Source organism: Cardiocondyla obscurior, linkage group LG11 (assembly GCF_019399895.1).
Source record: "Cardiocondyla obscurior isolate alpha-2009 linkage group LG11, Cobs3.1, whole genome shotgun sequence".
NCBI classification, from domain to species: domain Eukaryota; kingdom Metazoa; phylum Arthropoda; class Insecta; order Hymenoptera; family Formicidae; genus Cardiocondyla; species Cardiocondyla obscurior.
This window is the reverse complement of record NC_091874.1, coordinates 3,247,128-3,265,574: the sequence shown is the minus strand read 5'-3', so window position 1 is coordinate 3,265,574 and position 18,447 is coordinate 3,247,128. Positions and strand designations below refer to the sequence as shown.

The following is an 18,447-nucleotide window of genomic DNA, read 5'->3' as shown; positions in this document are numbered from 1 at the left end:
CATTTGTCTCGCACTTTAGTGTACGTTGGGAGAATCGCGAGTGAAGACGTCGGATTACGTGCCGGGTCTCGGGAATGTGTAGCGACCGAAAACGATTTGTTGCTCAGTTGCGTTAATAATCGTAATGCGATCTGGACGCGGGTGGTTGTAGTTAGTCACTGACGATCGACGGTTCGTATTATTCGTGTGAGTGCATTTGGTTTCTGGAGATGATGAAGCACGGAAAAAGAGACGGCGGCGTTGCACCGACCGGTGAGCATATTAATTATTCAATTATCTATGTATGTAGTAGTAGGAATTAGGCATGTTTGTACGAGAATTCTTCATCAAAGCGCAACGTATCGATCTCGATCTGAATAATTTGCGCACTTTTGTCATAAATCGGACTTGAACTTATTAACTTTGTCGAGCAACATCGACACTATCTAAAAAGACAAATATATACTCTTTGATTATTAAAATTTCTTAGTAATATATTATAAAAATTAATAAAATTTATGTATACATATATTTTTTTTAATCAATTTTTTTTTGCTCTGAAAAATATTTGCAGCACTTTGCGATCTTGCTGATGTAATTCTGCAAGTCAAAAGTAAATTTTTTTTATTAAAAAATGTAATTTTTTTTTTTTAACAATATTTTTTGTTGGCTTTATTGTATTAATACGTTGGCTAAGAGTTTTGCTGGCGTGTCGCGTGATGACGCCACTCACTCCTTTACGGTTCAGGGCTCGGATAAAAATGCGAAACAGCTGACTGTAAGGTTATACGTATAACCTATTTGCGTACGCACTTCGTGTTGCAACGAAAGATTCGCGTTTATTGTGAAAGTGTTTTTTAATGCAATAAATAAACGAAACATGTTTCGTTTTGGAGGCAAGCTTTTTCTCAGTACTAGAAACTTTAGTACGAAGCTGAATGAAATCAGCGATCTTGTTAAAGTAAGTAAATGTACGCATAGCGGCATTTTTATACTCACGTAAATATATCCTAAGATAGAAATATATGATACATTGCATAAAAATAACGATAAAACAAGTCAACGCAGGTAAGAAATCTGTATAATCTTTTTGTGTGAAAAACACAAAAGAACTGAAGAAAGTTATTGTCAAAGATCCTTGCTTATAAATCGTAGCCTCTCGCGTGTAACATTTATTATTACATATGACTTCTTGTAGAAAAATAAGGTAGTCGTCTTTATGAAAGGAATTCCAGAAGAGCCAAGGTGTGGGTTTAGCAATGCAGTAGTTCAAATATTGCGAATGCACGGAGTTACTTATGACGCTCATGATGTTCTTAAAAATGAGGAACTTAGACAAGGTACAGTGTTACACGATGTTATAGTTATTGTAAAAGTTATGTAATTAATTTATATTTATAGCTTTGAATGTTAATGTTTGTTGCTTAGGTATAAAAGATTTTTCTAATTGGCCGACAATACCTCAAGTATTCATAAATGGTGACTTTGTCGGTGGCTGTGACATACTCTTAGAAATGCATAAGAATGGTGAGCTTGTCGAAGAATTGAAGAAGGCTGGAATTACCAGTGCTCTCTTAAACAAAGAAGATCCCTCGCAAAGTAGTGCTAACAAATCTAAAGAATAAATTTAGCTCAGATAATTTTGTAAATAAATGCATAGTTGTGTCTTGTTTCAATAGAAATATAGTTATTTTTTGTAAAAATGATTATTTTTGCTAAATATAATCGTGCATTAACGCACGATTCGATAATTGTAATACTTTCGGGTCTCGTATATATATTTCTCTTGTCTCACACGGATTTAAATTTTTTTATTAAATTTAAGAAAACTTAGACGCGGAAAAATAATATAATAGTAATTAATAAAATAATAATTAAGCTAATATTTTCTTTCGATGCGGAGCTAATTTTGATAATGATCACTCGAATCGAGTTTAGGCGTATTACCGAGTTTCATGTCGCGCGTTTATGTGTCAACGGGTCATGTGCATCCCCTTGGCAGTGAAAGGATTACATCAGGCGTAGAAATTGCTCGCGGCTATCGCTGCATCAGACACACTTACGCTGACCGGCTTTTGACTGCGAGAACGAGTCAATGGTTGGTCCGTCATCAGATTACAAAACGAATCAGACCCAGTATTATTCGACTTGCCGCTAATCCGTTTTCTAGTATTGTCCTCAGCATCGCTGGTCAGCTAAAAGAGAGATGACGCGTTGCGGCGGGTTGGAATTAGAGAAAAAGGGGTGAGACAACGGGGGGGTTGCGCGCCGCGATGCGCTATCGCGAGTAGGGATATGGTGTTTCTTCTTTCGGGGGTGGAGAGAGAGAGAGTCAGCGCCGCCACGGTATCACGCAGGGTGAGTTTCAGTCGCCACTCGGTCATCCTGCCGAACGGGTGGTTTCGTGGAAGTTTACTTATTCGCGTGTACGCTCGCTCGTTCTCACACGGAATCGCGCTCAACTTTCGTTTTTTTTTTTCCTGCCCATTTGGCTTTTAGAGACAGGTTGGTTTCTGGTACACGAATAATTTTTTTTTATTTGACCGCGACCTTTGTTTGCACCTTTGCTCCACTGTCGATATATGGTATCGGTAGAATTTGTCGAATTTGTGTGAGGGAACGTGGTACCGCAACCGGTCAGCGCGCGTGCACCCCAAGACGATCGATCGGCTCGGGATACGATACGATCCAGAGTGGCGATGGTCGGAGCCACCCTTCTGCGAGACAACAAATATGGAATTCGAAGACAAGGCAATGATAATACACGTTATAATCGGTTATGTGACAAGATCGGATAGCTCGATTCGTCAGGACCGTTCCGATTTTGCTCTCGATGCGCCGGCTCGACGTAGCGAAGCTTATCGAGAAACGGGTCTATAACGGTCGCGCCGCGTGGCGTGTGTGACCTAGCTCGAAACGATCGTTTTTGCTCGGTCCCGAGCTGCTGCGTAAGACTCAAAAATTTATCACGCGTTCTGTAATCATGATCCTAGGGAGATATAAGTAAACGTTTGCCCGAACTCGTGATTTATAGATTAAGGGATTTCGAATTGGGAAGATGGACACCTCGACAAATAACGCTTTGTTAACAAAGACACGTATACTGGCGAATAGGAGATAAAAACGGGAGGGACGGGGAAAGCAAATTAATTCGTAATCGTAATCTCGAGATATATGAGACGTGCTACAGTGCGCGAAAAATTCGAGCATTTTCTTTCTTCTGATTCTCAACGTTTTCTTGCTTGCAAGTGACGTCGAAGGAACAGCGAATTCTGTCGTCTGTCGAAAGCGTCGTCGATTGAGTTATCTTGGTTTTATTTCGCGATAACTGACAGCATCACATGGATGCGACAGGTCTCGAGATCAGCGGTGGTTCTTACAAAGACGAGCTTCTCGTACAAGTCTGCTAATCTACCTTGCAATTTGTAAGACAACTTTGCCCGAGATAAAGAACACGCTCGTGAATATTCCCGCATTTTGAGCAATACATTTTTATTTCTTTATTGTTGTTGAATACAATCGGACATTTCTATATATATTTAAAAATAAAACTTATTGTTATAAAAATTTTTTTAATTAATTAACGGATGTAATTTAATTATGAACCGCGTACCGTTTATATTCGATAATTGATTAAGCTTAGACTTTTTGGATGTATTAAATCGTACTATAAATCTCAAAATATTTTTAATGAAAAATGATAATGGCACTGTTGTTAGTAGCATACTTGTACGCTAATGTAAAAAGCCATTGTAATCTTCGTTTTCCTTTACTTGCCGAGCACGATAACTTAGCAGGGATCGGAACGCAGTCAATTGCGTTTGAATAGGAAGTCTCTCAATCTTGCTTTCTAAGGAAACTAAGATGCAGAAGTCAAAGGTATCCACCAAGTTTCATCAATTAGAACTGTTTGACTGTGGTTCAAATTGAACTCTGATAACTTAACAGCCGTAAAATCAATCGATAGTGGTTTGTAATTTATCGAGAGTTACAAGTACTTTACATGTTAATGCATTGTGATTAATATAATTTTAAGCTACGTTTCCGACATGATTAAATGTATTTTTTGTTTACTGGAGAAGGACTCGAGTCAAGAAACACATTTTCTGAAAAAAATGTAATCTTCTCAATTTAGAATGTATTGTTCTAATTGCGTTTGGTTAAATGTTGTTGGCATTATTTCTCTTTTTATATATCGATCATGAGAAAGAAATACAATAAATTGTTCGACCGCAGTCGCATGGGCGTCAAGAAAGAGAGAGATAGATTAGTATTCGGTGCAATTTCTTAAATAAAAAATTAAAAGAACTTGTGACTTAATCGAAGATACGTGGAATCAGTAAATCCGTGCAAATTTTCGCGTGCTATATTTATATTAAATACACATGGCTCGTGTATAAGCACTTTATATTCGTAAATGTAATTGCCCTTGCTGTAAACTACTTAAAAGTGAAAGAGCCTGGTAAAAATGGAATTGATTTGATTCGATTGATTAAATAACAAAATACAACAAGGAATCATCGCACTATCTTTTTATTCAGTTTTTATCGATTGATTAAACGAGGGAAAAATCCTCACAAGCTTTCTGCTCGACGTTTTCGTTTATTTTTTGCTATGATATCAGCTCTCTCTTTTTTTTTTTTTTTTACACAAAGAAACGTCTTCAATTTTATCTTTCGCGCTTTATTATCCGTTACACACTATTGATTCGATTTTATAAGTTCGTCAACATAATATATAGCACATGTCATATTCAAACTCAGCAGTTCTCGTTTCTTTTTGGTCATCGACATAATTCATTTCGTGACATCTTTGAACATATTTCTTTGTCTACGCTAAGAAAGCTCCTTTGGTTCTAGCCTGACTGGGTTGGATCTTTATTCACAATTAGCAGAGGAGCAAAATATATTCCATTCTTATAATCTTTCAACCGTCTAACTTTAGGATAGTCTTGAGAGTCATTAATTCGGGCGATCGGGTGGAACGCTTTGTCGAAAGTTTCTGCTTAACCGCAGTCTTGGAGAGTTAACTTACAAAGTATCGAAAAAAAAAAGAAAAAAAAAATACAGTAGAATTCAGACACAAAACACATTGGCATAACAATGCAAACGTTTGCCTGATAGAAAACTTTTTAATTATATTTGAGAATAATATTTTTTTATGTTACATAAAAAACGCGTTACGATAACTTTATATTATGCATAATTATATTAATTATATTACATAAATGATAACGAATTATGTGACAAGCGCTCAATTTATGGTTATTAGAACTCCTTGTGAATCGGGTGTAATCTTGGTGGATTCCTTAGTGTTCACGCAGTTGAAGAGATCGCTGAATGTCAACAGGCGATTTAACGAGCATTATTCGAGCCCTTGCTCGACAAATTCCTTTTAGCAGTTAGTGCAAGATAAGGAAGGGCGTACCTTCATGTAGAAAGGTCGATCGATATATGCTCCTTTGAAATTAAAGGCCGCTTTCTCGAGCATATCAGCAAAATAGTTTGGCTAAAGTAATGTCAGTAGTGAATCGAACCTACAAGGTGAATGAAGATTCATGTCTTTCAAAGGTCAAAAAAAAAAAAAAAAAAAAAGAAAAAAGCCGAAAGAAGATACACTGAAAGTCATACTTCTATCGTTCGTAATCGATTTTACGTGATTTTACAGCTGTACGCCATTATATGCTCAGTTATAGATCGAAATAAATTTCCGATTATCGCATTTGCGGCGTAACTGGATTCAATATCTTGTTATAGAATAAAAGGAATAACTTCCAATGTTTGCGCGAGTTATTAATGGCGCAATTATTAGCTTAACGTGGGGAGAGTTTCCTTTTCTTTTCCGCTTTGTGCTCCTTTTATGAGTAAATTATAAGATCAGCTATATGTGTAACACCTGTTCCTAATTTATTGAGGTTTTTAAATACTTTGAGACATGGAACTTTATGCTTTTTCCGTATATGTATTTTTGCTCACTCGTATATTCCATTATTTTCGTTGACAGTCTTATAATAAACTGGCGTGCGAAACATATCTGGTTAATTAATTAAAAAACCTATATTTCGCCAAATACTATTTTTTTGTATAATTTACAAAATTGTATAGTTTTAAAATGTTAGATAAAATTGCACAGATTCATTTATTATTTTATTGCATTTCTTCCGCATTGAAAGAATTTTTTCTTCGACAAAATTTATTTACGCTCACGAAATTTTTTCGTGTTGCACTTTGTTGTGAGATTTGTTAGTTCTTAACAAGTTGTAACGTTCTTACTCAACGATCGCAATATGTCTCATCGGAGCCATTTCACGGTTACGTAGACGATGATGTACACCACGAATTAAGAAAAATGCGACGTAGATCGAGCGATCTCCAGGGAGGATGAAAAAGGGTAGTAAAGCGTCGTAGTACGTAGTGCCAAAAAACGTCCCAATGGCGATGGATATTTTGTATGTTATATATAACTTGCGCTTTTCTTGGCAAGACGCTTTACTGCTCTCTTTCTCCCTAGATATAAACTAAATTACTTGATTAAATCGAACAGTTTTTATTAATATTAACAAGTATTGCCGCGCCTAAAAATCTGAAACGCTTATAGCGCGCGAATATAAAACATTTTCCAATGACTCGTATAAAACCAACGAATCTAAATGTATTATAAAAAGACAAGGCGTTTCGCTTTGATCGTTACGCGTTATGCAATGCTGGCGTCTCGATAATTTCGATCGGTCATTGTGTTCTTATGCGATTTCAAGCTTTTTTAACGCGAAACTAAGTTAATCGATCGTATACGAACTACTTTTCCACTTTAGGCCGACCTTCAGGCGATATTAGAATTCTTGTAAATCTGGGCAAACTCGGCCTCTCTTTTCTAATATTGGTAACATTTGCCTGCACGCGAGGCATAAGTGCATTTATCCTGTAAACTGGGACAAATTGGAAATGTCACATAACGACGAGGACATTGACGATGATATCGAGACAATGATGTCGAGGTTGCAAAAAAAAAAAAAAAAACATATCGTTTTCGATTGCTTCCGCATTAATTTCTTTAAAAAATAACATAAATTCAGACCCTTTAAACGCGAGAAAACGCTAAATATGAGGGTTTAAATATTGCATCGTTATTAATTAATTATTTATATTTTGTATTTACAAAAAAAAAAAATCTTTCTCTTTCAAATTTTAAAAGATTTACACCGCCTTGTGCATATTTTCCATTTCATCTTGGAAGTATACTTTAAGTGCCACGTAGATTGAAAAGCGCTGTTTTAAGAGCTTTCAATGCGTCGCTTTCATAGATAGTATCATAACATTCGTTTTACAGATGTTATAAATTTTTTAAATAAAATTGATCTGTGCATTAGATAACTAACAATTTTTCACTTATCGATCAGCATCAATGTATGCAGGTATTTTCGTAAATGCAAATACAGTAATTAATTAAATGTAATAAAAAAACATATGTTCGTAATTAGTTTATTAATAAGATATATATTTAAAAAAATTTAGAACTCAGTTTTTCTTGAATTTTCGTTAATTCATAGGAATTAGCTATCTTTTAGAGACTCTCTTTCAGATATCTTCGAAATTTTCTTCGTCGGTTTTCTCAACAGCGAGTACTCGTAAGTTAATGAATGTCGAGATGCATCGCCACTCTCATCTTATCGCGAATATCAAGCGGCAAACGCCAACTTTACGTCTTGCATCAAGCGAAGTTTTGCTCTTTACAGAGATGGGAAACTTTGAGCTGCTCTGGTTTATTTTTTATTTAAAGCATGTGTAGATAAATATTTTACGTACGTATTTAGACAAATTTTGATTTTAATATTGATTTGATTATAATAATACTTGATACTATCAGTAATTAATCATATAATGATTAGTAATTAAAAACCAAGTAGAAACTACAGTTATTATTACATTCTAAGTTAGCTATTTAATTAAATAATATTACTGTATGCAATTTTACATGAATATAATTACGTAGTTATGTATTATATAAATGTTAGTTAACATTAGTTTCAATCTTATTTGGTTCACATAAAGTGATAAACTGCTACTTAACACACACTTTAGAGCTCATAATACTCGGGAATACATAATGTAAATTTGTGTTTTCTATGCATGCACTTCGCAATCTTGTATTTATGACAAAACGGCTGACCAGTATATCGCGTAATGAAAAACATTAGCGAAGGTTTTGTTGGCATTTGCGATGACCAACATACGTAGGAATTGCAATACTCGCAAAAAGTATGCCTGCTTCAGACGTAGATTTAACATTGTCGTAAGTGCTTGCATTACGTTGACATTAAAAAAAAAAGCAGGCGCGTTACAAAGAAGGACGACTTTATTTTTAAGAAAAGTTAGCCAGTCCGAGAGAATGGTTGTTATTGCGATGAAAAATTTAAGAGGTCGGGAGGATTTAAATCCAATTAGTTTGACGTTTACAAACAGTTTTAAATGCACTTCACGTGGCGGCGGCGAAGGCGTCGCGCAGTTATCAAACCTTTTGCGCCGGCGGTGCAAAGTATTATTTCGTCATTTAATCGATTTGGAATTAAACATGAAAGACCGGGTATATGCGCGAAAAGCAGTAATCAAAGTCGGCTGGTCGTGATACAATAATAATCGCGGCTGTAACTCTGTACGATACCAAGTGCAAATGAAATTTCCGGGAATTTTATCACGTGTGTTACTGCATGCACGTTATATCCTCAATTACGCTTATAAGTGTTTTTCTTGATAGTTGATACCACCTTGGAACGATACTGTTTTCCAACACTAATCATTTATTTCAAGGCAATCGGAAAGAAAATATGTGCAGCTCGTAAATTACGTAGAATATAGACTTTATCATGATATTTCTGGCTCGAGTTAAAATGACATCGTAGTGTTCAATCGAACAGCGAGTCTATATCGAGCGATCCCATTTGTCGCCTCTACCTTAACCAGCCGTGTAGTTTTATTTTTGATGTATATATCTCTATCTATAGTGAGAGGTCAGTCAGCTCTAAATATTTTTCGACGCGATATTTATAGAATATATGTATACGGGCAGTCAATATTAATTGAAAATATGTAAAAGTACGTAATTATTAAACGAATTTGATATCGCGTAATTAAACCGCGTTGTATAAAAAAGTAGCAAATATTATTTTTATTTAAACTTACCAAGAATATTCGAACGTATAATAAACATAAAAAAATAAAAAAAAATACTGTTGTAAATAATCGGGTAAAATTTTACGGGACGTAACGTGCTGTAATAGCAACGAAATATTCGCGTATACCGTAAAGGTCTTATTAGGAACATTCGATTTATCTGCAAAGCTGCATAAAGACTACGATATGGCAAACAAGTTCTCTATATATTTTTTACTATATGATCGACCACGCCCTGCATGTCGATAGAAACAGAGTTTACCAGGCCCGCAGAACATGCTGCATACATATATGTATTTGCAAATATATCTTTGCCGAATTTATAACCGATTTTATAACCGATTGAAAGTTGCCAGTTTTAGAATCGGAATAAATGACGCGGCCGCCGATGTGCTTGCACACGAATGACGGAAGCATCGAATCGGAAAGTTTTCGAATAGCATTAAAAGTTCAACTGCGATTGCTACATTTCTTCCTGCGCGAGGAAGTTATATTAGTTGGGACAATTGTAAACTGGATGATGCCGATTTTCGCGAGTCAAGGTGCTCCCCCGAGTAAAACGCTCGGATTTAAAGACCCAGAAAATCAAATGCCACATGACGGACGGCCGTGGCGCGATCCAGTAATCTGAGAATATCCGCCCGCGTGTCGTACTATATCGACATTTATATTAATAGACCGTACCCTTAGCTCTAATGTCGAAAACTTGTGAAACACGTAATTACCTTTCCGTAATTACACAAAGAATCTTTTCTGTTGCAGCCTTTCGTCGCTATCGTCACTCGGGCGGTTTCAATTACTGCCGTTCGTTCGCCGATCGCCGGAGGATTTTTCTGTAAAACAAGAAATTGAGCGCGACAAAAGGAGCTCGGTTGAAATTGTCGAGGGAACGAGAATCGAATTGCTTCTCGTTGCGAAGACCGAGGTGCTCTTCGTCGGGAGATAGCCCACCCATGCGACGTGATCATGTGATTATCGGCAGTTGACATCTCGCGTCTCTATCGAGGGATGTCCTTCTCCGCGGATACCGCCTGCACGGATGCTGAGGAGGACGCCGAGGATGTGGAGAACGACGTCGCGGGTGCAACGGCGCAGTCGTCACGTTACCTGTCGTCGTCGGAGCCGTCGTCGTCGCGAACTCGTCACCGTCGCCGCGAGAGCGATCACCTGGAAGGATTGCGGTTAGATGGGTCATCGGTCGCGCATCGTTTGCCATCGTCCGACGACACTTCCGGGAGTACCGTCGAGGACTTACGCGCATCGATGTCTTGGGCACGCGGATAAGAAGAGGGCATTGTCCCGCTCGCCGCGATCACTGACAACACACGTAATCATTCTCGAGGGACGACGGCCAGGTGGATCGATCGGCATAGTACTCCGATCGATCGTCTACCTTCTCCTCCTCCTCCTCCTTCTCCTTCACCTTTTCCTTTCTCGTGACAGCGCGATTGTCAGGCATTTCCGGCCGATACTTATTCCGCACGGCCGTGTTTGTGAACGGCCGATCGCTCAACCGATCGACAGATCATTGTGGCCGCTGATAACGTCCAGCGTTTCCGAGACAGAGCTAGGAGGCCCGAGAAGCGTATTCGCTGAATCGGGCGTGCGCGGTCAAGCACGTGCGACTGGAATTCCGAATGAGTGCCGAACGTGCAAATCGATAGGCGAATTCGAAGCGCGCTTGAGGGTCCTCGAAAGGCCAGGTGAACCATTGACCAACGACGCGCCAGTTGCCGCCGATGTCGAGCGGTCCTTCGGGTCAATACTAATCCTTTTGAGCATTGTCGGCCTCCCGGTTGGATCGCCGATCCGATTTGTAAAATCGACCCGGCTGCAGGATACCAGGATCAATCGGCGCGAAAGAATCGTCGATCTCGGGAAAGGATTTCTGATAATCGTTCAATTGATTTTTGTTCTCCGTCGATTATCAAACGAACGAGCAATTACACGCGTTAAACGCGCGTCAATTTTCCTCGACAAATTGGACGAGTCGGTAAATCAATTTTTCCAGCCGGCTGTTATCGAGGCAATCGATTCCTACGAAACAATCCATCCTTCTTTCTGCCCATCGAGAAAATCGTTGATTCATATAGCCACGCCATCCCGAGCTGCCGTGATGATGTCAGGAAGGAGGATGTCGTTCAGGTGACGAAAGAAGTCGTTCCCATTTTCTTGCTACTATTTATCGAAGAATCATCAGCAGATGTCTGCTCGATCGCCTAATGGGATAATAAATGGCACCGCGGTTCCACGACGAGAAACAATTCGCAGTCTTTTCCGTTATTTTACTCCGAAAGTTTTGATCGATCGAAAAATCGTGGACACCCTCGACGCCGAAGCAAAACGCCAATATCGAATTAAAACTCGTGCTCAGAAATTCTACGAATAACATAAATGCTCTTATCGATTTGCTGCAAGTGATCGCCAAATAAATCCAACCAAACGCCGAACATTTTTTCTATCGGGAATGTTACGGGATCATTCGAGGTCGTGAGATTGCAAAAATCGTCGTAAAAACTAAGTGCTTGCTTCGGAGGATTACTTGTTACGTTATTAAATAAAATCGTGTTAAAATCGTTTTAACATATTCCAGACTTTCTCCGGATAAGTGTTGCCGGCGTTGAATAGTTGGCGCACGTCGTACGATACCAGTCTAATGAGTCACAACGGTGAGTCGTCGCGTTTAAGCGTTGCCGCAAACGATTCCAGTGTCAGTGCGTCGAGTGTATCGTTATTTTGTTATACGCGTATCAAGAGATGTACTTGAGGTAAATTACTAGTGACAGTGAGTGAAAGAAGAAGAGAAAGTACCAAGGATTTTCGTCATGTATCGCGGGCGTCTTATAATCATCCTAGCCGGTACGGGCTGGCCGAGATCCTGATAGCTGCCGCAGCGACCAGGATCCGGAAACATTCAACAAAGAAAGGATGCCAGGGGGGCGTAGGGGCCTGGTAGCCCCGCAAAACACATTCTTGGAGAACATCATAAGGCGCAGTAGCAGTCAACGTGAGTTTTTCTCCTTTTTTTTTCTTTTATTATTCAAATATTAAAAAATAATTGTTTCGCCAAGACCAATAATTAAAGAGAAAAAAATTAGTATTCTCCACATTTTTCTACACGTTGGAATTTGACATAATAATTTTACCATTGCGGTGCAAAATTTATAGTATAAATAATATTGTTTCGTATTGCCGCAGTGAAATTTATGCATATAAAGCTTTCACAGTTATGGAAGGGTTAAATCAAGCATGTAATTCAATATCGATTTTCTTAATTGGAATGTCTTGCATTTCCGGAATCGGCAGAAATTTCCTATATTCATATGTGTTCGAAAATAGCAACAGCCGTCAAGCGAGTAAACGAAGTTTGAATTTATCCGGGTGTATAATATTGATTTTACAATCTAACTTATTTATTTTCAAAATATGTGAAAAACATTTAAATTTCTCATTTGACATTATCATAATTTTATCAATATAATGATAGAATTAAGTTTCCGATAAAGCGGCTTAAAATTATATATGTAATAAAAAGATTATATAGAATATGCGTAGGATTATTTTTGGGATTAAAATAAATCTCAAAATTATATTAGTCAGCTAAATGAAACAGTTTTAATCTATTATGGTGAAAGGTTATGAATATTATACAATAATAACGAGGTAATAATTATCTTTTAGAATCAGAATTAGGGTGTTATAAGTAAGAAGGAAAGAACTTTGTTATCCATTATTCAAAGTTCTTCCGGCAATATTTTTTTACAGCTTTTGTCGGTGTTTGGCATGTTTACGCCAAGTATTGGGGAAAGCCTTTTTATTGAAAACCGCGGAGTCTCCTAAATTTTGTTCAACATGAAAGATGGAAATCTCTGTCTTTATAAGAATAATAAATTCTGTTTAGCGTCAGATGCTACGCACGCACATGGGGATGATATCAATATCTTTCTTTTTATTCTTACTTTCGGGTTGCGCGTTGCATAACGATGCTTGAAAAGGAAAACGGTGTAGATTTAGCCAGGCTAATCAATCATTATATGAAGTCGTTATTGACAAAAATTTTAACGTTACCGATTAATATTATTTTTTATTAAAAAAAGAAAATATATATCCCTGTAATTAACATCGCGTTCTACTTTCTATAAAAAAGAAATGACTGTATCAGATTAAATATAACGGGGAAAGAGAGGAGAATTTATATCATTATGCCGAAATAGAAACATAGCAAGCGTTCAGTTTTGAATAGCTGCAATTACACATAGAGATCGTTACAAAGCTATATAAAGCCACCGGCGCAATGGACCGCACCGCATTAATAGTGTAACGGTGGAATTATTAGTGACAACGATAGTGCATATTTTCGAGCCACCGTCCCGGAAGTGAATTATACAATGACGTCGGTGTGTAGAAATTGACGAATAACGATAGCACCACTCGTGCGCACGACACGCGCATCGCTTTGATGCATTATCGCGATTAAAAATCATCAATCAGAGAAATAGTAGTCTACGTTAGTGATATACAATCGAGCTGGGGTTTGGAACCGTCTGCCGTGCACCCGTTAGTCAAACCAATGCCAACTACCTGCCAATAAACCGTACGAAACGTGCCACCGCGTAGAGCATAGGGTGATGACTGATGTGTCAATATGTATGTCGCGTATTATATATTAGATCGGTGGAAAAGCCTCTTTCGGCTAGTTCTTTTGCAGATATTAGAAATAAGTTTATCCTTTCTCGGGAGAAGTGCTTTTAAAAGTATTACATTACTGAAATCGCGAAATTAGCTTCTTAAATTTTTAATCTTTTTAGAAAAAAATCTTTACGTTTTTCTCTATTACACATTATACGTTCTGATTTTTTTTTTATTTTTGCATGTTAAAAGTAATATTAAAAACTTTGAAGCTTACTTCTTGAATAAGTTAAAAAAAATTTTTTGTGCACAAATTATTTATATACTGATTTATTTTACTTTATGTATTATCTTTCTTTCTCTCTCTCTCGCTCATTATAATATCAGTTTTAGCTAATACTCAGAGGACTTGTAATTTTCATAAAATATTCACGGCACGTCGACGCGACATTGATGACGACTAATTATGAATTAATTCAACCGCTTAATCCTATCATTTATCCAAGCTATTTCTCGGCCCTTTTCGAAGCAAATTCTGTTCTGTTTTATTATTTCATTAATTATAATAGTAAGCGTTTGAAAATTTCCGTGACAATAGTAATTCTATTATATGTAATATATAAAATTTTTACATTGCGATATAAAAATTTGTGACGATGACAAAAAGCACAATTATCAAGTCACGAAGGAAGGTGGCAAGATTTGGTTATACGCCTACGGTGAGATAAAATATAGTTGCGGGTAAGCATGTGCGAGGAAATGCCCCTTGAGAAATGATTGCGACAGAGTTCAGTTAGCATGTTTTACTTGTTATAAGCTTCGCAGCTTTGATACTCGGAGGAAGTTAGAAAGGCGTCCCATATACCATCTATATGTTAGCCGCGTGACGAGTTTATGACGCCGTTTTTACGGTCGTGGGTTTACCTGTAAATAAAACGGATTTACTATCGCGACAGATCGAAGGCTAGCTTTGTTATAACGCGGTATCGATGCGAAGTGCTCGCGATATGCATTATGTTATTTCACGTTTCGAATGTCGAAATAGTTAATGATCGTGTTTGAACTGCGGTTTTATGCTTGACCTAGTATAACTTCTTTTAGTTACACCGCTCTCCCCCGCGCGAACATCGATTCCAAGATATAACTTGCCAACCTGTTTTTTTATTCTTCGGCCTTGAAAGCACATTTCTCTCAGGGCCAGTGTGAGCGTATCGTATCGTGCGCGTCATGCGCGTAATACTTTGGATTAATATTATCCCATTTCGCCCGAAGGAGAACCCGCGGGATTTCGGCGCCGACAAATATCAGATAGAGTCGAAATGCAATTTTATTCGCGGCATAAAATTTTTTTTAACCGCAGAAAAAAAAAAAAATTTCTTGAAGAAATAGATAAAATTAAGCGAGGAAACACGAAGAACATAAAAAAATAGAAGATACGTGAGTAGTGCGTAAATCTTCCGCGCTTGATAATATATATTCGCGATAAATAAAGTGAAGGAAAGGAGAATTTAGATTATATCGATGTATGGGCTTTACGTGCTTTGGTTCTTGATCGCTTTTGTGATGTAGATCTTAAGGTGTCCGACAGTCTTTCTGTGAAGATCGCACTGTGCCTTAAATTTTACATATATTTTATATATCAATATCTATTTAATTTTAATAAAACATTTAACGTTGAAGGAACATAAAATTTGTAGAAACGTGGCGCCAGCTTACATAGTCTCAGCAGACAGCGAAATAAACTGGTATATCTAACTTGTTAACCTTCTTTGTTCACTTTGATGAAAGTTTACATGCAAGAACGTTTACTTGTTGTATTATAAAGTAACCATAAAAACCCGTTTTACGAAATATAAAGCAGCAGACAGGCACGAGATACTGTAAGCCCCGCTATGTTCTTTAAACTGCATAAATGCAATTTATTGAAAGGAAGAAAAAGTTAACGTACGAAAATGTATTTTACAAATAATCTTTTTAAAAATTGACGTGATTAGAATATAACACACACCTTTATAAATTTGCGCTTACGTTTGTCCGTATGTAACGTATCGTACTTTCGTGCACTCGCGCATTCTTAAATAATCGAGACGCTGGAATGTATACACCTCGATTTATTAGTTCAATTTGATGTCGTTAGCAAGTCATACGGATTCGCCTAATTGCATCGAAGATATCCTGAGAATTCATAGGCGGACTTGGAGGATCCCGGTATGCGAGGTCGGTGGCGCGTTCGCATAACGTGGCTTCCGCGTATAATTATCCCGAAAACAACCGCAAAGATTAATCATTGAGCGATATCGGCGAAATAACAGCGATACATCCCGTCGATGATTGCGTATCACGTCGGCCCATTGGACGTTTAGACGCGCGCAGAAGCACGGCCTACCCGAATACCTGTAACACCCCCGGCGTGCATAATCAATCAGCATCAGCGAGGGCGCGATACTTTTCTACCCGAGTAGAAAATCAGAATAAAGGGATTGAATGCGAGGGAGCGGAGGTGATTTTGAAAAGAGAGGGCGGGAGGGGGAGGGATGGGAAAGGGTGAGGACATGGTGAACCGGGGTCGAGGATGAAACCTATTCGGGCGCCTCCGCAGCTTTTCGGGCTCGTCCGCTAGGTCATTGGGTCAAATCTACGGTTACATACAGAGTAGGGAGAAGGCGCGCACGAGGGGTACCAGCAGTCATATACGCTACACCGTTATACGCGTTCACAATGCAAACTTCAACCTTAGCCGCCACCGCCGCCGCCACCCCCAGCTCGTTATTCGATGCGCGTCTATTTTTAGAAAGAGCTGCCCCGAGCACGAGGAAAACCAGAGAATGAAAAGGTGAATGCGAAGGTGGGGAAGAAAAGGAGCAGGTTCAGGCGGACGACAAGAATGAAAGGGGTACAGAGCGGGCCGCGAGTCGACGGCCCTCGAAGACTCTAACGGGCGATCGATATTTATTGTCAATCTAAGTATTGACAATTCTTGTCGCCGTATAAAACGCCCAGGGTCAATCGTTGATCGCTTCATGACAGGCTTCCGAACGGTGCAGAAATTTCGGGACGAATCTCATTATCCAGATTAAACACCGCCGTGGTTAAATGAATTAATCATAAGCGCTAAATGAATGGGAGCAAGAGTCGGTGGATTCTTGTCCCGCGATTAGTTGCGGGACTTTTTATTTCGTTATTCTTATCCGTAGGCAGCAAATGTTGAATGTTTTATGGTTAATGATAAATATCGAGACGATTCTTATATCGTGGTTCCATATTTTTCGTCCGGCACATGGACTCTTTGACCTCAAAAACAGGGAAGATAGAGAAGGCCGAAGGAAATCAAAATTTAATGTTTTTCTCCGTCATTATTTTATTAGCCAAATGACCAATTTTACTTAATCAGAGCGCAACAGGGGCTCTTTCCCTTGAGCGAGATTTCTTCAACTCTTTTAATTATATCATGATGGGGAAAAATTAACACGTTTCTACACTCATTCTCTGTAAATTTAAAACGGAAACTATTAATCTTCTCCATTTTCACCTCTCTCGCTCTCGGTAAGATTTAATCTTATTCTCACTGAGGATTTATCGTTGCTTTTAATTAAGAAAATTAATGTCCCTTTTCTTTTATTTAAAATAATAATAACCGAAATGACATAATAGTGCGTGCCTACGAAGCGCTTTGCATATTCGTCACATTACATTTCGCGTTCTCTGATTACTCAGTTATATATGTGTACGCGGCATGTAAAGATATATTTTAATTAATTATCGTAACAGCTCAGCTAACTGTGAAAAATCACGAATATCAGGCATAGAATTTAGTTACGTGTTATCTTGGCATCTTGGTGAACAGAGATAAGTTTTCGTCAAATGTGATCATAGCGTGACCATTTGTGTCGGGAAAAAATTAATTCGATTGAACCTAACAGTCGCACATATCCATGCATAGTCGGTAGCGTGTAATCTTGATAAGTTAGTGGTATATTGGCAGTAATTTGACTGAAACAAGTTGGCGAGAATACCGGAGAGTGATTCGCTATCGTCCGTTACTTCCGCTGCGTTTCGATGCTGCTGGGTCATTGGGTCAACGAATATTCGCAGCAATTGAAATTGTACGCATCGTCCGTGTACACAATTCACCAGCCAACTGTTTTTATTCCAAGTCCGTGAATTTTTCTTTGTTTTACCACGGGAAACTTTGCATTAGTAGGTATATAGGGAACACCATTCTTCGAATACATTTAATGTTGAACATTTCAGGAATTTTCTGTAAGATATATTTTTTTTATACTCGTGGCATTAGTTTATACGTATAATTAGTTAATGATTTTTATATGCACGTGAAAGGAAGAGGAAAAACTATTTTAATATTTCGATTAAATTTTGAATTAAATTAAAATTTTATTCAAAGGTTGAAATATAATTGAAAGAATGGTTTATTTACGTGCCTGCAAATGACTACTGCACTAAAATTTCTTTAACACGGGAACGTTCTAAAATTTATTAACGCTCGAACGGAAAGAACTCGATGTAAAATATTTAAAAATGTGTGTGTAAAAGAAACCGAAGCGGAAGACGCGCATCGAAAATCTAGGTGAGAAGAACTTACGACGCACTGTTCCTTTCACGTGTGTGTGTTTGTATGTGTGCAAGGAAACAGCAAGGGGAAGTTTAAATTTGC

General features: G+C 38.0%; 2 protein-coding genes across 3 annotated transcripts in view; both read left to right on the top strand.

Moving 5' to 3' along the window:
- Positions 1-665: 665 nt before the first annotated feature.
- Positions 666-1,682, top strand: Grx5 (Glutaredoxin 5). The gene is made up of 3 exons (XM_070663239.1): positions 666-940; positions 1,178-1,319; positions 1,408-1,682. The coding sequence occupies exons 1-3, from the start codon at positions 860-862 to the stop codon at positions 1,602-1,604; spliced, it is 420 nt and encodes a 139-aa protein (XP_070519340.1). The 5' UTR covers positions 666-859; the 3' UTR covers positions 1,605-1,682.
- A 127-nt stretch (positions 1,683-1,809) lies between these two features.
- Eag (ether a go-go) overlaps positions 1,810-18,447 on the top strand; it is a 51,360-nt gene continuing 34,722 nt past the window's right edge. For both annotated transcript variants that reach the window (XM_070663198.1, XM_070663197.1), the window contains exons 1-2: positions 1,810-2,484; positions 9,909-12,153. In XM_070663198.1, coding sequence (XP_070519299.1) covers positions 12,075-12,153 — 79 coding nt within the window. In that variant the 5' untranslated portion in view covers positions 1,810-2,484; positions 9,909-12,074. The remainder of the gene's footprint in view (positions 2,485-9,908; positions 12,154-18,447) is intronic.